This window comes from Salmo salar, chromosome 29, assembly GCF_965601325.2.
Source record: "Salmo salar chromosome 29, fSalSal1, whole genome shotgun sequence".
Taxonomy (NCBI): Eukaryota; Metazoa; Chordata; class Actinopteri; order Salmoniformes; family Salmonidae; genus Salmo; species Salmo salar.
In genome coordinates, this window is record NC_138319.1 from 41,188,302 (window position 1) to 41,214,430 (window position 26,129).

General features: G+C 45.2%; 1 protein-coding gene across 2 annotated transcripts in view; it reads right to left on the reverse strand.

Moving 5' to 3' along the window:
• LOC106590681 (procollagen-lysine,2-oxoglutarate 5-dioxygenase 2) overlaps positions 1 to 13,296 on the reverse strand; it is a 131,877-nt gene extending 118,581 nt beyond the window's left edge. Inside the window, exon 1 of one of the 2 annotated variants that reach the window (XM_014181840.3) lies at positions 12,868 to 13,296. In XM_014181840.3, coding sequence (XP_014037315.3) covers positions 12,868 to 12,967 — 100 coding nt within the window. In that variant the 5' untranslated portion in view covers positions 12,968 to 13,296. The remainder of the gene's footprint in view (positions 1 to 12,867) is intronic. The other variant, XM_014181839.3, reaches the window with a different exon arrangement.
• Between the last annotated feature and the right edge of the window lie 12,833 nt (positions 13,297 to 26,129).

Here is a 26,129-nt window from a genome sequence, read left to right on the forward strand (position 1 = left end):
TATTGTAGCTGTTTGCAACTAAAATAGATTTTTTTTTTTGGGGGGGGGCCTCGAAAGCTTCCTTCCATGATTGGTTAAACAGAGCCGTGCCATAATCCGTGACCACAGAAGGGGGGCCGGGATGTTGATTACCCCAACCAACCCATACAGACCTCAACCTTGGAATTCAACATGACATCACCAGACAGCATCTGCCTACCCAGGCTATAACTTCTAAAGTCTCTAGCAGGCTAAATGTCAGCCGCCCGAGACCCAGACCAAACCAGTCTCTAATTTATTTCTCCCAGAGCGGAAAAACAATTCAAGAGGTGAAGAAGAAAAAAAAAAAAAAGAGAAGAAGGGACATCCAACGAGCCATGTAATATTCCTGTCAGGCGCAATGATGACAATTATGGTAGTCATTCCTGTGTGGGTCACAGACCTGTGTTACCAAGGCAACGTTAGGACCAATAGCTGTTAGGCTAATAGTTAAGAGAAACACAGTGGGGAGACCCAGGCCATCGGAACCTATTGGGTGGGTCAGATGGTCAATAACATGTCATAGACATTATAACCCAGCTGGGATCCGTGTAAAAAGGGAAACTGAACGAGTGAATCATTGTAATTTCATTAGTCGACGGAACAACTACCGCAGGGCCTGTAAAAACCCAAACGTACGTCTACTCATTAACTCAACATAAGTCATCAGCAAGAATGATGTTTCTCTCCACCTCCCACATCGAACTGGGTCCGCTAGCTAAGTTACGCAGCAACCAAAACCCCAAAAGTGTACGATTAAGAGCTTTTAATTCCTCCATGATTAGCTTTAATAACAGAATTCACTGAGCTTATCTAAGACAAGCTCTCTAGACACTACAGACTCTTACAACCTCAATCCAAATATAGTGTCTCTGGTCCAGCCACAGTATATTTGGTACAGCCACAATGTCTCTGGTCCAGCCACAGTGTATTTGGTCCAGCCACAGTGTATTTGGTCCAGCCACAGTGTCTCTGGTCCAGCCACAGTGTCTCTGTTCCAGCCACAGTGTCTCTGGTCCAGCCACAATGTCTCTGGTCCAGCCACAGTGTCTCTGGTCCAGCCACAGTGTCTCTGGTCCAGCCACAATGTCTCTGGTCCAGCCACAATGTCTCTGGTCCAGCCACAGTGTCTCTGGTCCAGCCACAGTGTCTCTGGTCCAGCCACAATGTCTCTGGTCCGGCCACAATGTCTCTGGTCCAGCCACAGTATATTTGGTCCAGCCACAATGTCTCTGGTCCAGCCACAGTGTCTCTGGTCCAGCCACAATGTCTCTGGTCCAGCCACAGTATATTTGGTCCAGCCACAATGTCTCTGGTCCAGCCACAGTGTCTCTGGTCCAGCCACAGTGTCTCTGGTCCAGCCACAGTGTCTCTGATCCAGGCACATTGTATTTGGTTCAGCCACAGTGTCTCTGGTCCAGCCACAGCGTCTCTGGTCCAGCAACAGTGTATTTGGTCCAGCCACAGTGTCTCTGGTCCGGCCACTGTGTCTCTGGTCCGGCCACAGTGTCTCTGGTCCGGCCACAGTGTCTCTGGTCCGGCCACAGTGTCTCTGGTCCAGCCACAGTGTCTCTGGTCCGGCTACAGTGTCTCTGGTCCGGCCACAGTGTCTCTGGTCCAGCCACAGTGTCTCTGGTCCAGCCACAGTGTATTTGGTCCAGCCACAGTGTCTCTGGTCCAGCCACAGTGTCTCTGGTCCAGCCACAGTGTCTCTGGTCCAGCCACAGTGTCTCTGGTCCAGCCACAGTGTCTCTGGTCCAGCCACAGTGTCTCTGGTCCAGCCACAATGTATTTGGTCCAGCCACAGTGTTTCTGGTCCGGCCACAGTGTCTCTGGTCCGGCCACAGTGCATTTGGACCAGGCACAGTGTATTTGGTCCAGCCACAGTGTATTTGTTCCAGCCACAATGTCTCTGGTCCAGGCACAGTGTCTCTGGTCCAGCCACAGTGTCTCTGGTCCAGCCACAGTGTCTCTGGTCCAGCCACAGTGTCTCTGGTCCAGCCACAATGTATTTGGTCCAGCCACAGTGTATTTGGTCCAGCCACAGTGTATTTGGTCCAGCCACAGTGTCTCTGGTCCAGCCACAGCGTCTCTGGTCCAGCCACAGTGTCTCTGGTCCAGCCACAGTGTCTCTGGTCTAGCCACAGTGTCTCTGGTCCAGCCACAGTGTCTCTGGTCCAGCCACAGTGTCTCTGGTCCAGCCACAATGTATTTGGTCCAGCCACAGTGTTTCTGGTCCGGCCACAGTGTCTCTGGTCCGGCCACAGTGCATTTGGACCAGCCACAGTGTATTTGGTCCAGCCACAGTGTATTTGTTCCAGCCACAATGTCTCTGGTCCAGGCACAGTGTCTCTGGTCCAGCCACACTGTCTCTGGTCCGGCCACAGTGTCTCTGGTCCAGCCACAATGTATTTGGTCCAGCCACAGTGTATTTGGTCCAGCCAAAGTGTATTTGGTACAGCCACAATGTCTCTGGTCCAGCCACAGTGTCTCTGGTCCAGCCACAGTGTCTCTGGTCCGGCCACAGTGTATTTGGTCCGGCCACAGCGTCTCTGGTCCAGCCACAGTGTATCTGGTCCGGTCACAGTGTCTCTGGTCCGGCCACAGTGTATTTGGTCCAGCCTCAGTGTATTTGGTCCAGCCACAGTGTCTCTGGTCCGGCCACAGTGTCTCTGGTCCGGCCACAGTGTATTTGGTCCAGCCTCAGTGTATTTGGTCCAGCCACAGTGTATTTGGTCCAGCCACAATGTCTCTGGTCCAGCCACAGTGTCTCTGGTCCATCCAGCCACAGCGTCTCTGGTCCGGCCACAGTGTCTCTGGTCCAGCCACAGTGTCTCTGGTCCAGCCACAGTGTCTCTGGTCCAGCCACACAAAAAACATTTAAGCCACACTAAACCACTCCAAAACACACTAAATCCCTTCAATCCACACTAAACCACTCCAACCCAGACTGAATCACTCCAACCCAGACTGAATCACTCCAACCCAGACTGAATCACTCCAACCCAGACTGAATCACTCCAACCCAGACTGAACCACTCCAACACAGACTGAATCACTCCAACCCAGACTGAATCAGACTGAATCACTCCAACCCAGACTGAATCACTCCAACCCAGACTGAATCACTCCAACCCAGACTGAATCACTCCAACCCAGACTGAATCACTCCAACCCAGACTGAATCACTCCAACCCAGACTGAATCACTCCAACACAGACTGAATCTGTGTTGGAGTGTGTAAAGAGAGGAGGAGAGGAGAAGGAGAGGAGGAGAGGAGTAGGAGAGGAAGACAAGGAGAGGATGAGGAGAGGGTGAGGAGAGGAGGAGGAGGAGAGGATTAGAAGAAGACAAGGAGAGGATGAGGAGGAGGGGGAGAGGGGAAGGAGAGGAGTAGAAGGAGAGGAAGACAAGGAGAAGAGTAGAAGTAGAGGAAGACAAGGAGAGGATGAGGAGAGGGGAAGGAGAGGAGGGGGAGAGGGGAAGGAGAGAAGGAGAAGGAGAGGAGGGGGAGAGGGGAAGGAGAGGAGGTGAAGGAGAGGAGGAGAAGGAGAGGAGGAGAAGGAGAGGAAGACATGGAGAATAGGAGCAGGAGAGGATCATTTTTATACAGTAAAACACACTGCCTCTACAACACCACCACTTAAATGTAATGCCACATACTTCCCATCTGTCATTCAGCGCTGGCGTTTGCCACCTGGCTTCGGGACCATGGGAATGCCCTGCTTGTTATTGTGTGAATCATATCATATTTGATGGTTGACTGAAGAATGCCACAAACACAACTAACACCAACAACAACAAAAACAGAAGGTCAAACACATGTTTACAGAGAAGGAGCACTTGAATCAAGGTTGCGGCGATATGTGACAATGTTCCAAGAATACAAATTGTAGGCTACGCCTGCCAGCTAAGTTTGATAGCACTAGGCTAGTATTACAGCCCAGAGTCAATATTACAACATAGAATGAATGGCTGGCTGTTATACACCATAGAATGAATGGCTGGCTGGTATTACAGCCCAGAGTCAATATACACCATAGAATGTATGAGTGGATTTTAGGTGGAGTTTCCTTTGCGAAAGTGTTCATAGAAGGCTGTGTCCCAAAAGGCACCATATATCCTATGAAGTGCACAACTGTTTTGGTTAAAAGTAGTCCACCGTATAGGGAATACACTATATATACACAAAATGATGTGGACACCCCTTCAAAATTAGTGGATTCGGCTATTTCAGCCACACCCGTTGCTGACAGGTGTATAAAATCAAGCACATAGCCATGCATTCTCCATAGACAAACATTGGCAGTGGAATGGCCCTTACTGAAGAGATCAGTGACTTTAAATGTGGCACCGTCATAGGATGCCACCTTTCCAACAAGTCAGTTCGTCAAATTTCTGTCCTGCTAGTGCTGCCCCGGTCAACTGTAAGTGCTGTTATTGTATGGCGGAAACGTCTAGGAGCAACAACGGCTCAGCTGCAAAGTGGTAGGCCATACAAGCTCACAGAACTGGACCGCCGAGTGCAGAAGCACGTAAAAATTGCCTGTCCTCGGTTGCAACACTCATTACTGAGTTCCAAACTTCCTCTGGAAGAAACGTCAGCACAACTGTTCATCGGGAGCTTCATGAAATGGGTTTCCATGGCCGAGTAGCCGCACACAAGCCTAAGATCACCATGCACAATGCCAAGCGTCGACTGGATCGGTGTAAAGCCCGCCGTCATTGGACTCTGGAGCAGTGGAAACGTGTTCTCTGGAATGATGAATCACGCTTCTCTATCTGGCAGTCCAGCAGACGAATCTGGGTTTGACGGATGACAGGAGAACGCTACCTGCCCCAATGCAAAGTGCCAACTGTAAAGTTTGGTGGAGGAGGAATAATGGTCTGTGGCTGTTTTTCATGGTTCGGGCCCCTTAGTTCCAGTGAAGGGAAATCTTAACGCTACAGCATAGAATGACATTCTAGATGATTCTGTGCTTCCAACATTGTGGCAACAGTTTGAGGAAGGCCCTTTTCCTGTTTCAGCATGACAATGCCCCCGTGGACAAAGCGAGGTCCATACAGAAATGGTTTGTTGAGATCGGTGTGGAAGAACTTGACTGGCCTGCACAGAGACCTGACCTCAACCCCATCGAACACCTTTGGGATGAGGTACCCAACCTCACTAATGCTCTTGTGGCTGAATGGAAGCAAGTCCCCGCAGCAATGTTTCAACATCTAGAGGAAAGCCTTCCCAGAATAGCGGAGGCTGTTATAGCAGCAAAGAGGGGACCAACTCCATATTAATGCCCATGACTTTGGAACGAGATGTACAACGAGCAGTTGTCCACATACGTTTAGTCATGCAGTGTAGCTAGGTAGCCAGCTAGAAAACGTAGCTACCCACAATTCAATCAAATTCCCTTAATAACAAACTGTACTATCAATTTAGGGATTGTGTGACGATTAACTTAGAAACCGTGTGACGTAGCATGACAACGTGAAAGCGATTGGTCGACAGTCTGCTGGGCGTGGGGTGTTATATGTTCTTTCATTCATCGGATTCCGATCTCCTTTCTATAAATATCTCTGGCAATGGCACCATGCAATGCATCCTGGACTAAAGAGACAGACAAATAGGACAAATGTGCTAGACCCTCCATTAATGACTAATTTCTCGCAATATCGCAAAAATATGATCAATGGCTCATTGGAGAGAAGACATCCTCATTGGCCAGTATTGAAATCTGACAGGAGAGAAGACATCCTCATTGGCTAGTATTGAAATCTGACAGGATAGAAGACATCCTCATTGGCCAGTATTGAAATCTGACAGGAGAGAAGACATCCTCATTGGCCAGTATTGAAATCTGACAGGATAGAAGACATCCTCATTGGCCAGTATTGAAATCTGACAGGATAGAAGACATCCTCATTGGCCAGTATTGAAATCTGACAGGAGAGAACACATCCTCATTGGCCAGTATTGAAATCTGACAGGATAGAAGACATCCTCATTGGCCAGTATTGAAATCTGACAGGAGAGAAGACATCCTCATTGGCCAGTATGGAAATCTGACAGGATAGGTGTTTTGTTTGCATTTATTTGAATTTCCAGTGAGAGAGACTTTATCACGCTGCTACGTCATACCGGACGGCATTCTGTCTGCTTGAACGCCAATAACTCAGAAAACATGAAATGGCCCAGGGAATTGATAGAACATCCCTTAGAGATGTACAAAAACAATATAACATAAAAAATAAAAAAATGGGTGAACCTTTCCCTCTTCACAACTGTCTTGGTGTGTTTGGACCATGATAGTTTGTTGGTGATGTGGACACCAAGGAACTTGAAACTCTTGACCAGCTCCACGACAGCCCCGTCGATGAGAATGGGGGCGTGTTCAGCCATCCTTTTCCTCCTCCCTATAGGCTGTCTCATCGTTGTCGGTGATCAGGCCTACCACTGTTGTGTTATCAGCAAACTTAATGATGGTGTTGGAGTCGTGCCTGGCCACGCAGTCGTTGGTGAACAGGGAGTACAGGATGGGACTAAACACACACCCCTGGTGGGCCCCTGTGTTGAGGATCAGTGTGGCGGAGGTGTTGTTGCCTATCCTTACCACCTGGGGGCGTCCCGACAGGAAGTCCAGAATCTAGATGCAGAGGGAGCTGTCCAGTCCCGGGGTCATGATCTTGATGGTGTTGAAAGCTGAGCTGTAGTCGATGAACAACATTCTAACATAGGTATTCCTCTTGTTCAGGTGGGAGAGGGCAGTTTGGAGTGGATCATTTGTAGATCTGTTTGGGGCGGTATGCAAATTGGAGTGGGTCTAGGGTGTCTGGGATAATGGATTTAATGTGTACCATGACTTTTAAATCACTTCTTGATTACAGATGTGAGTGCTACAGGGTGGTAGTCATTGTGGTTAGTTCTTGGCATCAGGAACGATAGTGGTGAGTTTGAAAACATGTGGGGATTACAGGCTAGGACAAGTAGAGGTTTTAAAATGACCTTGACGATGCCTGCCAGCTGTCCTGCGCATGCTTTGAGAACGCGCCCTGGAATAACTGTCCAGCACAGCGGCCTTGCGAGTGTTGAACAAATTAAAAACCTTACTCACATCGGCCTGGGAGAGCGAGATCACCCAGTCTTCTGGCTCGGCAAGGGGTCCTCACTCACGGCTCTACGTTGATTTGGTCGAAGCGTGCATAAAATGCATTGAGTTCGTCTGGTAGAGAGGCATTATTGGGCAGATAATGGCTTGGTCTTCCTATGTAATCCGTAATAGACTGTAGACCCTGACACATGCTTGAAGCGCTGGAGACGGTGTAATAGAATTCCTATATTGTCCTTTTTCCTGTTTGAGGTTGTAGTTTGACTTTTTGTATGCGTTCATGTCCTCAGACGTAACCTCGGGTTGGCTACGATAGCCCTGTGTACGTTAGCTCCGTCCTTTTCGTTTGTGATAATCCAGGGCTTTTAATTGGGTAAGCAGTGGACTTTCACTTCGCCAATACATTTACTGATAAGGTCGATGCTATCGGTGGAGGTCTTGGAACATATTCCAGTCAGCACTTGCAATGCTGTCCTGCTGCATAGCCTCCGCTTCGGAGGACCATTTATCTACGGAGAGCGTCACTGGTACTTCCTGTTTGAGTATAGTCATGATCTGATTCGCCGAAGGGAGGACAAGGGAGGGCGTTGTATGCTTGTTTGTGGGTTAAGTAACAATGGTCTAGGACTTTATCACTCCTAGCGGTGAAGGAGACGCGTTGACAGAAGTTTGGACATCACGTGTCACCGGCAACAAGAAAAAGCAGCTTCCGGGGTGCATTGTTTTCTGCTTGTTTATAGCCTCGTAACATCTCGTTGAGTGCCAGCTTATTGTTGTTGTGGTCCTGAGGTGGAATATACAGTATACAGTATACAGCGAAAACAGATTAAAAACTCTCTCGGAGGTAGAAGGTCGGGTATTAGATCATCAGACGGGTGAACAATAGGTTGACACTTCCACTACGCTAGAGTCCACACAACATTTGTTGTTGATAAATAAACATACCCCTCCTCGTCTGGGGGGGGGGGGGGGGTATCTTGTCCTAAAGCCATGTTTAAGAAAAAACTGAGAATATTACAGTTAACGAGAGTCCCGTTGATATCAAATCCTGTATTCGGAGGTAATCCATCTTATTATCAATTGGTCAATAGAACAGATGGAAGAGGTGGAAGATTTTCCCTTCGTCTTAGTCTCACCAGGACGCCCCCACTCCATCATACCAAATGATAGCGGATACATTTAGTGCAAAAAAAATAAAAAAAAATAAAAAATAAAAAGTAAAGATAAATCACCAAAATAAATCAAGAAATAGCAAAGTTTGATCAGAGCTCGCAAGACGCAAAGGAGTCATCGAGAACTGATATGAACTGAACCTGGTTCCTTAATAGTTTAATAATGACATCCTCCTCCTCCTCCTTTCCTCTTCCTCCCTTCCTCCATCTGTCATCCACCCACTCCAGCCACTCTTCATGGTTCATCCTCCAGGAGAACAGAGGCTGACACATAGAGTCAGAGCCCGTGGGAGGGGGAGTACAGCATCAACACACACACACCAGACGCTAGTTCATTCTGTTCACTTGGTCCTCTACAGCTGTTCAGCACCCAACATCCTGACAGAGAGAGTAGAGAGCAGGGAGAGTAGAGAGAAGCCTAGAGAACAGAGAGAGTCGAGAACAGAGAGAGTAGAGGACAGAGAGAGTAGAGAACAGAGAGAGTAGAGAGAAGCCTAGAGGACAGAGAGAGTAGAGAACAGAGAGAGTAGAGACCAGAGAGAGTAGAGAACAGAGAGAGTAGAGAGAAGCCTAGAGGACAGAGAGAGTAGAGAACAGAGAGAGTAGAGAACAGAGAGAGTAGAGGACAGAGAGAGTAGAGAACAGAGAGAGTAGAGGACAGAGAGAGTAGAGAACAGAGGGAGTAGAGGACAGAGAGAGTAGAGGACAGAGAGAGTAGAGGACAGAGAGAGTAGAGAACAGAGAGAGTAGAGGACAGAGAGAGTAGAGAGTAGCCTAGAGAACAGAGAGTACATAGAGGAAATGTACAACTAAAAAGACTTCTTCTTTATTGATGAAATTTAAAATATAAAATGAGACCAATCAGCTTTGTCATCGTTTACAGACAAACTCTAGTAAAGGCTCATAGTTTCTAATTCCATCGTGAAGCTATCTTTAGTATTGTGAAGCCATCATTAGTATCGTAAAGTCATCTTTAAACGTAGACAGCAGTAGCAACAGAGTGAGTTGGAGATGTGAGCCAAACGTTAAACGAGTGGAAAGACTTTACGACGTGTCAGTATTTCCAGTAGTGACCCTTCTAGAAGAACAGCGAACACGTAGATGTTCTGTCCTGTCCTACACAGTGTTTACACACAGATGGTTTCATGTTCCATTGAAATATGTGGCAAACTGAAGATGAAAGTGGCAGTGATTGGTCTATGTAATATTTCTGAGCCAAAGCCTTAGACTAATTTCTACTACTAAAAAAAGACTATGTCCAACGTAATAACATATCTTCACTGAAGGAATATTCCTGAGAGATGTATTCGTTGATCAAACGCTGAAGACTGCGGTGATGCTGGCTCAGCTGAGAGATGTATTCGTTGATCAAACGCTGAAGACTGCGGTGATGCTGGCTCAGCTGAGCGATGTATTCGTTGATCAAACGCTGAAGACTGCGGTGATGCTGGCTCAGCTGAGAGATGTATTCGTTCATCAAACGCTGAAGACTGCGGTGATGCTGGCTCAGCTGAGAGATGTATTCGTTCATCAAGCACTGAAGACTGCGGTGATGCTGGCTCAGCTGAGAGATGTATTCGTTCATCAAACGCTGAAGACTGCGGTGATGCTGGCTCAGCTGAGAGATGTATTCGTTCATCAAGCGCTGAAGACTGCGGTGATGCTGGCTCAGCTGAGAGATGTATTCGTTCATCAAGCGCTGAAGACTGCGGTGATGCTGGCTCAGCTGAGAGATGTATTCGTTCATCAAACGCTGAAGACTGCGGTGATGCTGGCTCAGCTGAGAGATGTATTCGTTCATCAAGCGCTGAAGACTGCGGTGATGCTGGCTCAGCTGAGAGATGTATTCGTTCATCAAGCGCTGAAGACTGCGGTGATGCTGGCTCAGCTGAGAGATGTATTCGTTCATCAAGCGCTGAAGACTGTGGTGATGCTGGCTCAGCTGAGAGATGTATTCGTTCATCAAACGCTGAAGACTGCGGTGATGCTGGCTCAGCTGAGAGATGTATTCGTTCATCAAGCGCTGAAGACTGTGGTGATGCTGGCTCAGCTGAAGTGACTATTGGGGGGGTCTAATTACCCCCTAAATGATTTTCACCCTCTTGATATCCCCATTTAAATTTTGAGTATGCAGTGTGAGAGCGGCTAAGGGATCAGTGGCATAGGGGTGTGTGTGTGTGTGTGTGTGTGTGTGTGTGTGTGTGTGTGTGTGTGTGTGTGTGTGTGTGTGTGTGTGTGTGTGTGTGTGTGTGAGAGAGAGAGAGAAAGGGCTTCTGGGGGCTGTAGTTTCCCTAGACCTCAGCTCTCACGGTTGATTTATTTAGTGATAATTCCACACGCAGCCGCTCACAACACCACTGTATTGTTAATAAGCAGTACCTCTAGTCTACATCCAAACACACAGAAGTCATGACGTAGAGTCTCACAACACACACATGGATGCAGTTAAGGCTTCTGGTCGAGGGGCTATTAACAAGCAGCAGTGTTTTACAGAAATTATTCCGGAGTAGACTTAATTGAGTGACACTGGCATGTTTACTGAAGAAGGTGTTTTCAGACAAGTCCCTAGAGTCCTAACCGAACCCAGCTGCTGTAGCAGTGTGGGGGAAGTGGGATTGTATGAAATGCGTTACAAAATTGCAACTTTTTCTTTTATGCCACCCCCCCATGGTAAAATGTTTAGAATTGCAGGAAATTAAATGTAAAAACGTAAATGTTTCTCTCCACCGCTGCGAGGTGGGGGGGGGGGGTCCCCAGCCAAATCTCGCTTAAGGCCCCCAAAAGGCTAGCATAGCCTGCTTTGATGTTATAGGATCAAATGATTGGGTGGGTAGCAATTCAGGGGTGGTGTGGGGTAACCTCATGCCCAGACTTAATTGCTACTAGGCTGGTGGACGAGATTAGGGTTGGTGCAGTCAGATTGGGGGTTGAACCGGTGATCACTGTGGAAGGGGCATAAATGCACTGTGTTACCTGTGCCATACGGGTCCAGACCCCTAGGCAGAAGGTTGTTGTTCAGTCACATACAGAGAAACGTCCGTTGAATTAGGACTATTCTACTAATTCCAACAGAGTGGCCTTCTCATTCCGTTTCGCAGCACAGCATTACAGCAACAAAAAAAAAAAAAACAGTGAGTCTACAGATTAACTCAATTAATCACAAACTCATGAGAAAACACACTGAAACTAATACAGGCAAGTGAAAAGTTAGTTTTTAAAGGTAACAGAAGACTTATTGGCCTGGTAAAGCGTAACTTTGTCTCGTTAGGGTACAATCGGGGCGGCAGCGTAGCCTAGCGGTTAGAGCGTTGGACTAGTAACCGAAAGGTTGCAGGATGGAATCCCCGAGCTGACAAGGTACAAAATCTGTCGTTCTGCCCCATGAACAAGGCAGTTAACCCCACTGTTCCCCGGTAGGCCGTCATTGTAAATACGAATTTGTTCTTAACTGACTTACCTAGTTAAATAAAAATAAAATAAAAAACAATTAGTGCTTGACTTGGACTGAAATAGGTGCAGTACTGATTTTGAGTGCTGTTACTGATTATACGGTATTTAGGTGAAGGAGCTCTACGACCCTGTTTAATTAATATTCTTTAAGAAGAACAGGAGTTGGAGCAGTAGATCATGTGAGGTGCTTGTACTCAGCTCCAGCGAGCTCCAGCGAGCTCCTGCCCAAGTCAAGCACTGGGTACAATTATTATTTTGATTTGGATCCTATAACCTTTCCTTTATAGGGAGATAAAAGTCACGCAGTATACATTTAAAGTTTGTGCGTCGGCCACACAAAACAGTCAATAAAAGGCGTGAAATGTGAGAAACCGCTCAAGTTTATTTATGCTCTTTAAGAGAAAGTCCGTTTTAACGCTATAGTATAATTTTGACATTACCGTGTTCCATTTCGCAAACACAGCAGACATCGCACTGGCAGGAAGAACCTGTGCTTCCTCATGTTATAAAGGGCATGTAGCCGGGAAAAAAAGCCAACAGTTACAAACATAATCTAGAATCCCAAGCCTTCACGTGAGCCTATGAATGTGTTGTTTTTTATTAAATCCTACATCTAATTACATAGAAACTGAAAGAAAAAAAATATTAAAATCTGCAGCTTACTTTAGAATATTATAATGTAATATTTGATGTGTGAAGTAAGTAATGTGATCTGTCATCTTTATATTATTTATTTAGATGTTTTTTTTTTGTGTAGACGTGTTTTTGTAATAGGCCTGACTTGAATATTGTGTTGTATATTATTGTCCCCTAAAAAAAATAAGCATAAATATATATATATATATATATATATATATATATATATATATATATATATATATATATATATATATATATATACTTATCTATATATTTCCAATTAATTAAACATTAGTAACCAGCTCGCAAAATTAAATAGCAAGAGAACTCAGGAAATCAAAGTAACATTCTGGAAAATAAACACTTTTATTTGGCTATATAAAGTATTAATAAATGTGTCAAAACAAGACAAAAGACATCAGTGTTATTTTACAAACGTGTTGGCTCAAAGGACAAGAATAGTTTTATAATAGCCTAAGCTGCTTTACCTGTTGGAATTAGCTGTTGATTGCTGTCAGATGAGTGAGCATTGGAAATAAACTGTTTCCAGGAAAAACATAATAAAAAAAAAAGGTTGTAATACTCCATGTCTGTGGTGTGTTGATGAGAGCAGCAGTCCCTTGTTTCAGAGCGGGGTTTAAGGGGACTGACTGGACTTCTCCTCAGCTTGTCTGCTCTGACCCCCAGGTTCCGGGGGTCGACGACTGGCTGACTCTCCTCTCGCGATAATACAATAATGAAAGAAATAATCCTTCGACCAAACTTCAGCCTGCCGTTTCTCTAAAATAGAGAGAGAGCGAGAGAGACGCAAACAGTTGGTCGAGCTGGTTATGCGCTCCGAGGTCTGCTGGTATAAATACAGTCATTCAGGCAGAGAAAATAACGGTAAAGGCGTGGTTCCTTAATTGCAACTGTAGCATTTGCTACTTCTTCCAGTAGTGTTGCATGTTGGCTGAACAGAGAGAGAGAGAGAGAGAGAGAGAGAGAGAGAGAGAGAGAGAGAGAGAGAGAGAGACAGACAGAGTGAGAGCGTGTGTTTCTACACCAGCCTGGTGGTGAAACTTGGAGCGAACTTCCCAAGAAGGCCTACCTCATCTCCTCCACAGATTTGAGCGTAGACTCTCGTTTTTAAATGAACCTCTGACTCCATATCCAGTCGCTTATGCTGAAATTCATATGTTTTTGTAAAACGTTAATCAAACACAAGCACCGACTGTTTCCTCGTTGTTGGTAGTCAATGACAACTCAGCGCGAATGTGCGTATTAAATCTCAACAAGGAAACAGTGGTTGTATTTAATTAACATATTAAAACGCAAAACATTTCAGCAAACAAAGAAAGACATGCAACAACAGAGGACAAACATAGGTACACGGTAAGGATTTATTAAGAATGCATTTCTGTTGTTGTTGTAGAATTGACACAGAGTCGGAGGTTGATAATAATAAAAAACTAGTCTGTGGAGGAGTTGAGGTACTTGGCTAGGTGCGAACGTGTGATTGAACAACTGCAGCAGTGTTTGGTTTAAAAACCCCCTACCGTCCTAAAGTAAATACCCACCCCTTCCCAAATGGGACTAAAATACACGAAATACACATGGTCAACAAGGCTTTCTTTCTCTGTCCTGAGTTCTGATAAAGGCCTCTTGTTCTAAGTCAAATGACTCGGGAAAATTAAATATTACTTAAACTTCGAGACAAGTAACTTTTCAGAAATATGCAAATCAGTTTTATCAAAATTAAATCAAAACTGGTGGAAACAGCACACAGGATCAGACAAGAGAGTAGCAGCCCAAAAAACGACAGCTTTTTAGAAACATAGAGATGTTGAAATAACACAACTATTTTCAGACTATGGAACCAGTATTCATTAAATAAGATACAGAAAAAAAATAGAAAAGTCAAACTGATGAATGTAAAATACATTTTAACTCACATGTCACAACCTCTGGGACAGGTTTCCACTAGTTACTGGACTAGTAACACTCTGGGACAGGTTTCCACTAGTTACTATCCTAGTAACACTCTGGGACAGGTTTCCACTAGTTACTGGCCTAGTAACACTCTGGGACAGGTTTCCACTAGTTACTGGACTAGTAACACTCTGGGACAGGTTTCCACTAGTTACTGGACTAGTAACACTCTGGGACAGGTTTCCACTAGTTACTGGACTAGTAACACTCTGGGACAGGTTTCCACTAGTTAATGGACTAGTAACACTCTGGGACAGGTTTCCACTAGTTAATGGACTAGTAACACTCTGGGACAGGCTTCCACTAGTTAATGAGACTAGTAACACTTCTGGGACAGGCTTCCACTAGTTAATGGACTAGTAACACTCTGTGACAGGTTTCCACTAGTTTACTGGACTAGTAACACTCTGGGACAGGTTTCCACTAGTTAATCGGACTAGTAACACTCTGGGACAGGTTTCCACTAGTTAATGGACTAGTAACACTCTGGGACAGGCTTCCACTAGTTAACTAGACTAGTAACACTCTGGGACAGGCTTCCACTAGTTAGTGGACTAGTAACACTCTGGGACAGGTCTTCCACTATTTACTGGACTAGTAACACTCTGGGACAGGTTTCCACTAGTTAATGGAATAGTAACACTCTAGGACAGGCTTCCACTAGTTAATGGACTAGTAGCACTCTGGGACAGGCTTCCACTTCCACTAGTTAATGGACTTGTAACACTCTGGGACAGGTTTCCACTAGTTACTGGACTAGTAACACTCTGGGACAGGCATACACCAGTTACTGGACTAGTAACACTGTGGGACAGGCTTCCACTAGTTACTGGACTAGTAACACTCTGGGACAGGCATCCACTTCCACTAGTTAGTGGACTAGTAACATCCTGGGATAGGCTTCCACTAGTTACTGGACTATTAACACTCTGGGACAGGCTTCCACTAGTTAGTGGACTAGTAACACTCTGGGACAGGCATCCACTTCCACTAGTTAGTGGACTAGTAACACTCTGGGACAGGCTTCCACTAGTTAATGGACTAGTAACACTCTGGGACAGGTCGTCACCAGTTAATGGACTAGTACCACTCTGGGACAGGTTTCCACTAGTTACTGGACTAGTAACACTCTGGGACAGGTTTCCACTAGTTAATGGACTAGTAACACTCTGGGACAGGTTTCCACTAGATAATGGACTAGTAACACTCTGGGACATGGTTTCCACTAGTTAATGGACTAGTAACACTCTGGGACAGGTTTCCACTAGTTAATGGACTAGTAACACACTGGGACAGGCTTCCACATCCACTAGTTAGTGGACTAGTAACACACTGGGACAGGTTTCCACTAGTTACTGGACTAGTAACACTCTGGGACAGGTTTCCACTAGTTACTGGACTAGTAACACTCTGGGACAGGTTTCCACTAGTTAATGGACTAGTAACACTCTGGGACAGGTTTCCACTAGATAATGGACTAGTAACACTCTGGGACATGGTTTCCACTAGTTAATGGACTAGTAACACTCTGGGACAGGTTTCCACTAGTTAATGGACTAGTAACACACTGGGACAGGCTTCCACATCCACTAGTTAGTGGACTAGTAACACACTGGGACAGGTTTCCACTAGTTACTGGACTAATAACACTCTGGGACAGGTTTCCACTAGTTACTGGACTAGTAACACTCTGGGACAGGTTTCCACTAGTTAATGGACTAGTAACACTCTGGGACAGGCTTCCACTAGTTAATGGACTAGTAACACTCTGGGACAGGTTTCCACTAGTTAATGGACTAGTAACACTCTGGGACAGGTTTCCACTAGTTACTGGACTAGTAACACTCTGGGACAGGTTTCCACTAGTTAATGGACTAGTAACACTCTGGGACAGGTTTCCACTAGTTAATGGACTAGTAACACTCTGGGACAGGCTTCCACATCCACTAGTTAGTGGACTAGTAACACTCTGGGACAGGTTTCCACTAGTTAATGGACTAGTAACACTCTGGGACAGGTTTCCACTAGTTAATGGACTAGTAACACTCTGGGACAGGTTTCCACTAGTTAGTGGACTAGTAATACTCTGGGACAGGTTTCCACTAGTTAATGGACTAGTAACACTCTGGGACAGGTTTCCACTAGTTAATGGACTAGTAACACTCTAGGACAGGCTTCCACTAGTTAATGGACTAGTAACACTCTGGGACAGGTTTCCACTAGATAATGGACTAGTAACACTCTGGGACAGGTTCCCACTAGTTAATGGACTAGTAACACTCTGGGACAGGTTTCCACTAGTTAATGGACTAGTAACACTCTGGGACAGGCTTCCACTAGTTAATGGACTAGTAACACTCTGGGACAGGTTTACACTAGATAATGGACTAGTAACACTCTGGGACAGGTTTACACTAGTTAATGGACTAGTAACACTCTGGGACAGGTTTCCACTAGTTAATGGACTAGTAACACTCTGGGACAGGTTTCCACTAGTTAAAAAACTAGTAACACTCTGGGACAGTTTTCCACTAGATAATGGACTAGTAACACTCTGGGACAGGTTTCCACTAGTTAATGGACTAGTAACACTCTGGGACAGGCTTCCACTAGTTAATGGACTAGTAACACTCTGGGACAGGTTTCCACTAGTTATAGGACTAGTAACACTCTGGGACAGGGTTCCACTAGTTAATGGACTAATAACACTCTGGGACAGGTTTCCACTAGTTACTGGACTAGTAACACTCTGGGACAGGTTTCCACTAGTTAATGGACTAGTAACACTCTGGGACAGGCTTCCACTAGTTAATGGACTAGTAACACTCTGGGACAGGTTTCCACTAGTTAATGGACTAGTAACACTCTGGGACAGGTTTCCACTAGTTAAAGGACTAGTAACACTCTGGGACAGGTTTCCACTAGTTAGTGGACTAGTAATACTCTGGGACAGGTTTCCACTAGTTAATGGACTAGTAACACTCTGGGACAGGTTTCCACTAGTTAATGGACTAGTAACACTCTAGGACAGGCTTCCACTAGTTAATGGACTAGTAACACTCTGGGACAGGTTTCCACTAGATAATGGACTAGTAACACTCTGGGACAGGTTTCCACTTGTTAATGGACTAGTAACACTCTGGGACAGGTTTCCACTAGTTAATGGACTAGTAACACTCTGGGACAGGCTTCCACTAGTTAATGGACTAGTAACACTCTGGGACAGGTTTACACTAGATAATGGACTAGTAACACTCTGGGACAGGTTTACACTAGTTAATGGACTAGTAACACTCTGGGACAGGTTTCCACTAGTTAATGGACTAGTAACACTCTGGGACAGGTTTCCACTAGTTAAAAAACTAGTAACACTCTGGGACAGTTTTCCACTAGATAATGGACTAGTAACACTCTGGGACAGGTTTCCACTAGTTAATGGACTAGTAACACTCTGGGACAGGCTTCCACTAGTTAATGGACTAGTAACACTCTGGGACAGGTTTCCACTAGTTATAGGACTAGTAACACTCTGGGACAGGGTTCCACTAGTTACTGGACTAGTAACACTCTGGGACAGGTTTCCACTAGTTAATGGACTAGTAACACTCTGGGACAGGCTTCCACTAGTTACTGGACTAGTAACACTCTGGGACAGGCTTCCACTAGTTAATGGACTAGTAACACTCTGTGACAGGTTTCCACTATTTACTGGACTAGTAACACTCTAGGAAAGGCTTCCACTACCACTAGTTAACTAACTAGTAACACTCTGGGAAAGGCTTCCACTAGTTAATGGACTAGTAACACTCTGTTACAGACTTCCACTAGTTATTGGACTAGTAACACTCTGGGAAAGGCTTCCACTACCACTAGTTAACTAACTAGTAACACTCTGGGACAGGTTTCCACTAGTTAATGGAATAGTAACACTCTAGGACAGTCTTCCACTAGTTAATGGACTAGTAACACTCTGGGACAGGTTTCCACTAGTTAATGGACTAGTAACACTCTGGGACAGGCTTCCACTAGTTAATGGACTAGTAACACTCTGGGACAGGTTTACACTAGATAATGGACTAGTAACACTCTGGGACAGGTTTACACTAGTTAATGGACTAGTAACACTCTGGGACAGGTTTCCACTAGTTAATGGACTAGTAACACTCTGGGACAGGTTTCCACTAGTTAAAAAACTAGTAACACTCTGGGACAGTTTTCCACTAGATAATGGACTAGTAACACTCTGGGACAGGTTTCCACTAGTTAATGGACTAGTAACACTCTGGGACAGGCTTCCACTAGTTAATGGACTAGTAACACTCTGGGACAGGTTTCCACTAGTTATAGGACTAGTAACACTCTGGGACAGGGTTCCACTAGTTAATGGACTAATAACACTCTGGGACAGGTTTCCACTAGTTACTGGACTAGTAACACTCTGGGACAGGTTTCCACTAGTTAATGGACTAGTAACACTCTGTTACAGGCTTCCACTAGTTAATGGACTAGTAACACTCTGGGACAGGTTTCCACTAGTTAATGGACTAGTAACACTCTGGGACAGGTTTCCACTAGTTAATGGACTAGTAACACTCTGGGACAGGTTTCCACTAGTTAGTGGACTAGTAATACTCTGGGACAGGTTTCCACTAGTTAATGGACTAGTAACACTCTGGGACAGGTTTCCACTAGTTAATGGACTAGTAACACTCTAGGACAGGCTTCCACTAGTTAATGGACTAGTAACACTCTGGGACAGGTTTCCACTAGATAATGGACTAGTAACACTCTGGGACAGGTTTCCACTTGTTAATGGACTAGTAACACTCTGGGACAGGTTTCCACTAGTTAATGGACTAGTAACACTCTGGGACAGGCTTCCACTAGTTAATGGACTAGTAACACTCTGGGACAGGTTTACACTAGATAATGGACTAGTAACACTCTGGGACAGGTTTACACTAGTTAATGGACTAGTAACACTCTGGGACAGGTTTCCACTAGTTAATGGACTAGTAACACTCTGGGACAGGTTTCCACTAGTTAAAAAACTAGTAACACTCTGGGACAGTTTTCCACTAGATAATGGACTAGTAACACTCTGGGACAGGTTTCCACTAGTTAATGGACTAGTAACACTCTGGGACAGGCTTCCACTAGTTAATGGACTAGTAACACTCTGGGACAGGCTTCCACTAGTTACTGGACTAGTAACACTCTGGGACAGGCATCCACTTCCACTAGTTAGTGGACTAGTAACATCCTGGGACAGGCTTCCACTAGTTACTGGACTAGTAACACTCTGGGACAGGCTTCCACTAGTTACTGGACTAGTAACACTCTGGGACAGGCATCCACTTCCACTAGTTAGTGGACTAGTAACACTCTGGGACAGGCTTCCACTAGTTAATGGACTAGTAACACTCTGGGACAGGTCGTCCACTAGTTAATGGACTAGTAACACACTGGGACAGTCTTCCACATCCATTAGTTAGTGGACTAGTAACACACTGGGACAGGTTTCCACTAGTTACTGGACTAATAACACTCTGGGACAGGTTTCCACTAGTTACTGGACTAGTAACACTCTGGGACAGGTTTCCACTAGTTAATGGACTAGTAACACTCTGGGACAGGCTTCCACTAGTTAATGGACTAGTAACACTCTGGGACAGGTTTCCACTAGTTAATGGACTAGTAACACTCTGGGACAGGTTTCCACTAGTTACTGGACTAGTAACACTCTGGGACAGGTTTCCACTAGTTAATGGACTAGTAACACTCTGGGACAGGTTTCCACTAGTTAATGGACTAGTAACACTCTGGGACAGGCTTCCACATCCACTAGTTAGTGGACTAGTAACACTCTGGGACAGGTTTCCACTAGTTAATGGACTAGTAACACTCTGGGACAGGTTTCCACTAGTTAATGGACTAGTAACACTCTGGGACAGGTTTCCACTAGTTAGTGGACTAGTAATACTCTGGGACAGGTTTCCACTAGTTAATGGACTAGTAACACTCTGGGACAGGTTTCCACTAGTTAATGGACTAGTAACACTCTAGGACAGGCTTCCACTAGTTAATGGACTAGTAACACTCTGGGACAGGTTTCCACTAGATAATGGACTAGTAACACTCTGGGACAGGTTTCCACTAGTTAATGGACTAGTAACACTCTGGGACAGGTTTCCACTAGTTAATGGACTAGTAACACTCTGGGACAGGCTTCCACTAGTTAATGGACTAGTAACACTCTGGGACAGGTTTACACTAGATAATGGACTAGTAACACTCTGGGACAGGTTTACACTAGTTAATGGACTAGTAACACTCTGGGACAGGTTTCCACTAGTTAATGGACTAGTAACACTCTGGGACAGGTTTCCACTAGTTAAAAAACTAGTAACACTCTGGGACAGTTTTCCACTAGATAATGGACTAGTAACACTCTGGGACAGGTTTCCACTAGTTAATGGACTAGTAACACTCTGGGACAGGCTTCCACTAGTTAATGGACTAGTAACACTCTGGGACAGGTTTCCACTAGTTATAGGACTAGTAACACTCTGGGACAGGGTTCCACTAGTTAATGGACTAGTAACACTCTGGGACAGGTTTCCACTAGTTAATGGACTAGTAACACTCTGGGACAGGCTTCCACTAGTTACTGGACTAGTAACACTCTGGGACAGGCTTCCACTAGTTAATGGACTAGTAACACTCTGTGACAGGTTTCCACTATTTACTGGACTAGTAACACTCTAGGAAAGGCTTCCACTACCACTAGTTAACTAACTAGTAACACTCTGGGACAGGTTTCCACTAGTTAATGGACTAGTAACACACTGGGACAGGCTTCCACATCCACTAGTTAGTGGACTAGTAACACACTGGGACAGGTTTCCACTAGTTACTGGACTAGTAACACTCTGGGACAGGTTTCCACTAGTTAAAAAACTAGTAACACTCTGGGACAGTTTTCCACTAGATAATGGACTAGTAACACTCTGGGACAGGTTTCCACTAGTTAATGGACTAGTAACACTCTGGGACAGGCTTCCACTAGTTAATGGACTAGTAACACTCTGGGACAGGTTTCCACTAGTTATAGGACTAGTAACACTCTGGGACAGGGTTCCACTAGTTACTGGACTAGTAACACTCTGGGACAGGTTTCCACTAGTTAATGGACTAGTAACACTCTGGGACAGGCTTCCACTAGTTACTGGACTAGTAACACTCTGGGACAGGCTTCCACTAGTTAATGGACTAGTAACACTCTGTGACAGGTTTCCACTATTTACTGGACTAGTAACACTCTAGGAAAGGCTTCCACTACCACTAGTTAACTAACTAGTAACACTCTGGGAAAGGCTTCCACTAGTTAATGGACTAGTAACACTCTGTTACAGACTTCCACTAGTTATTGGACTAGTAACACTCTGGGAAAGGCTTCCACTACCACTAGTTAACTAACTAGTAACACTCTGGGACAGGTTTCCACTAGTTAATGGAATAGTAACACTCTAGGACAGTCTTCCACTAGTTAATGGACTAGTAACACTCTGGGACAGGTTTCCACTAGTTAATGGGCTAGTAACACTCTGGACAGGCTTCCACTAGTAAATGGACTAGTTAAACTCTGGGACAGGCTTCCACTAGTTAATGGACTAGTAGCACTCTGGGACAGGCTTCCACTTCCACTAGTTAATGGACTTGTAACACTCTGGGACAGGTTTCCACTAGTTACTGGACTAGTAACACTCTGGGACAGGCATACACCAGTTACTGGACTAGTAACACTGTGGGACAGGCTTCCACTAGTTACTGGACTAGTAACACTCTGGGACAGGCATCCACTTCCACTAGTTAGTGGACTAGTAACATCCTGGGATAGGCTTCCACTAGTTACTGGACTATTAACACTCTGGGACAGGCTTCCACTAGTTAGTGGACTAGTAACACTCTGGGACAGGCATCCACTTCCACTAGTTAGTGGACTAGTAACACACTGGGACAGGTTTCCACTAGTTACTGGACTAATAACACTCTGGGACAGGTTTCCACTAGTTACTGGACTAGTAACACTCTGGGACAGGTTTCCACTAGTTAATGGACTAGTAACACTCTGGGACAGGCTTCCACTAGTTAATGGACTAGTAACACTCTGGGACAGGTTTCCACTAGTTAATGGACTAGTAACACTCTGGGACAGGTTTCCACTAGTTACTGGACTAGTAACACTCTGGGACAGGTTTCCACTAGTTAATGGACTAGTAACACTCTGGGACAGGTTTCCACTAGTTAATGGACTAGTAACACTCTGGGACAGGCTTCCACATCCACTAGTTAGTGGACTAGTAACACTCTGGGACAGGTTTCCACTAGTTAATGGACTAGTAACACTCTGGGACAGGTTTCCACTAGTTAATGGACTAGTAACACTCTGGGACAGGTTTCCACTAGTTAGTGGACTAGTAATACTCTGGGACAGGTTTCCACTAGTTAATGGACTAGTAACACTCTGGGACAGGTTTCCACTAGTTAATGGACTAGTAACACTCTAGGACAGGCTTCCACTAGTTAATGGACTAGTAACACTCTGGGACAGGTTTCCACTAGATAATGGACTAGTAACACTCTGGGACAGGTTTCCACTAGTTAATGGACTAGTAACACTCTGGGACAGGTTTCCACTAGTTAATGGACTAGTAACACTCTGGGACAGGCTTCCACTAGTTAATGGACTAGTAACACTCTGGGACAGGTTTACACTAGATAATGGACTAGTAACACTCTGGGACAGGTTTACACTAGTTAATGGACTAGTAACACTCTGGGACAGGTTTCCACTAGTTAATGGACTAGTAACACTCTGGGACAGGTTTCCACTAGTTAAAAAACTAGTAACACTCTGGGACAGTTTTCCACTAGATAATGGACTAGTAACACTCTGGGACAGGTTTCCACTAGTTAATGGACTAGTAACACTCTGGGACAGGCTTCCACTAGTTAATGGACTAGTAACACTCTGGGACAGGTTTCCACTAGTTATAGGACTAGTAACACTCTGGGACAGGGTTCCACTAGTTAATGGACTAGTAACACTCTGGGACAGGTTTCCACTAGTTAATGGACTAGTAACACTCTGGGACAGGCTTCCACTAGTTACTGGACTAGTAACACTCTGGGACAGGCTTCCACTAGTTAATGGACTAGTAACACTCTGTGACAGGTTTCCACTATTTACTGGACTAGTAACACTCTAGGAAAGGCTTCCACTACCACTAGTTAACTAACTAGTAACACTCTGGGAAAGGCTTCCACTAGTTAACTAACTAGTAACACTCTGGGACAGGTTTCCACTAGTTAATGGACTAGTAACACTCTGGGACAGGTTTCCACTAGTTAATGGACTAGTAACACTCTAGGACAGGCTTCCACTAGTTAGTGGACTAGTAACACTCTGGGACAGGTTTCCACTAGTTAATGGGCTAGTAACACTCTGGACAGGCTTCCACTAGTAAATGGACTAGTTAAATTCTGGGACAGGCTTCCACTAGTTAATGGACTAGTAGCACTCTGGGACAGGCTTCCACTTCCACTAGTTAATGGACTTGTAACACTCTGGGACAGGTTTCCACTAGTTACTGGACTAGTAACACTCTGGGACAGGCATACACCAGTTACTGGACTAGTAACACTGTGGGACAGGCTTCCACTAGTTACTGGACTAGTAACACTCTGGGACAGGCATCCACTTCCACTAGTTAGTGGACTAGTAACATCCTGGGATAGGCTTCCACTAGTTACTGGACTATTAACACTCTGGGACAGGCTTCCACTAGTTAGTGGACTAGTAACACTCTGGGACAGGCATCCACTTCCACTAGTTAGTGGACTAGTAACACTCTGGGACAGGCTTCCACTAGTTAATGGACTAGTAACACTCTGGGACAGGTATCCTCTAGTTAATGGACTAGTAACACTCTGGGACAGGTTCCCACTTGTTTCTGGACTAGTAACACTCTGGGACAGGCTTCCACTAGTTAATGGACTAGTTACACTCTGGGACAGCCTTCCACTAGTTAGTGGACTAGTAACACTCTGGGACAGGCTTCCACTAGTTACTGGACTAGTAACACGCTGGGACAGGCTTCCACTAGTTAATGGACTAGTAACACTGTGGGACAGGTTTCCACTAGTTAATGGACTAGTAACACTCTGGGACAGGTTTCCACTTGTTTACTGGACTGGTAACACTCTAGGAAAGGCTTCCACTACCACTAGTTAACTAACTAGTAACACTCTGGGAAAGGCTTCCACTAGTTAACTAACTAGTAACACTCTGGGACAGGTTTCCACTAGTTAATGGAATAGTAACACTCTAGGACAGGCTTCCACTAGTTAATGGACTAGTTACACTCTGGGACAGCCTTCCACTAGTTAGTGGACTAGTAACACTCTGGGACAGGTTTCCACTAGTTAATGGGCTAGTAACACTCTGGACAGGCTTCCACTAGTAAATGGACTAGTTAAATTCTGGGACAGGCTTCCACTAGTTAATGGACTAGTAGCACTCTGGGACAGGCTTCCACTTCCACTAGTTAATGGACTTGTAACACTCTGGGACAGGTTTCCACTAGTTACTGGACTAGTAACACTCTGGGGCAGGCATACACCAGTTACTGGACTAGTAACACTGTGGGACAGGCTTCCACTAGTTACTGGACTAGTAACACTCTGGGACAGGCATCCACTTCCACTAGTTAGTGGACTAGTAACATCCTGGGATAGGCTTCCACTAGTTACTGGACTATTAACACTCTGGGACAGGCTTCCACTAGTTAGTGGACTAGTAACACTCTGGGACAGGCATCCACTTCCACTAGTTAGTGGACTAGTAACACTCTGGGACAGGCTTCCACTAGTTAATGGACTAGTAACACTCTGGGACAGGTCGTCACCAGTTAATGGACTAGTACCACTCTGGGACAGGTTTCGACGAGTTAATGGACTAGTAACACTGTGGGACAGATTTCCACTAGCTAATGGACTAGTAACACTCTGTTACAGGCTTCCACTAGTTATAGGACTAGTAACACTCTGGGACAGGCTTCCACTAGTTAATGGACTAGTAACACTCTGGGACAGGTATCCTCTAGTTAATGGACTAGTAACACTCTGGGACAGGTTCCCACTTGTTTCTGGACTAGTAACACTCTGGGACAGGCTTCCACTAGTTAATGGACTAGTTACACTCTGGGACAGCCTTCCACTAGTTAGTGGACTAGTAACACTCTGGGACAGGCTTCCACTAGTTACTGGACTAGTAACACGCTGGGACAGGCTTCCACTAGTTAATGGACTAGTAACACTGTGGGACAGGTTTCCACTAGTTAATGGACTAGTAACACTCTGGGACAGGTTTCCACTTGTTTCTGGACTAGTAACACTCTGGGATAGGTTTCCACTTGTTTCTGGACTTGTAACACTCTGGGACAGGTTTCCACTTGTTTCTGGACTAGTAACACTCTGGGACAGGTTTACACTAGTTAATGGACTAGTAACACTCTGGGACAGGCTTCCACTAGTTAATGGACTAGTAACACTCTGGGACAGGCTTCCACTAGTTAATGGACTAGTAACACTCTAGGACAGGTTTCCACTAGTTAATGGACTAGTAACATTCTGGGACTTGTTTCCACTAGTTAATGGACTAGTAACACTCTGGCACAGGTTCCACTAGTTAATGGAATAGTAACACACTGGGACA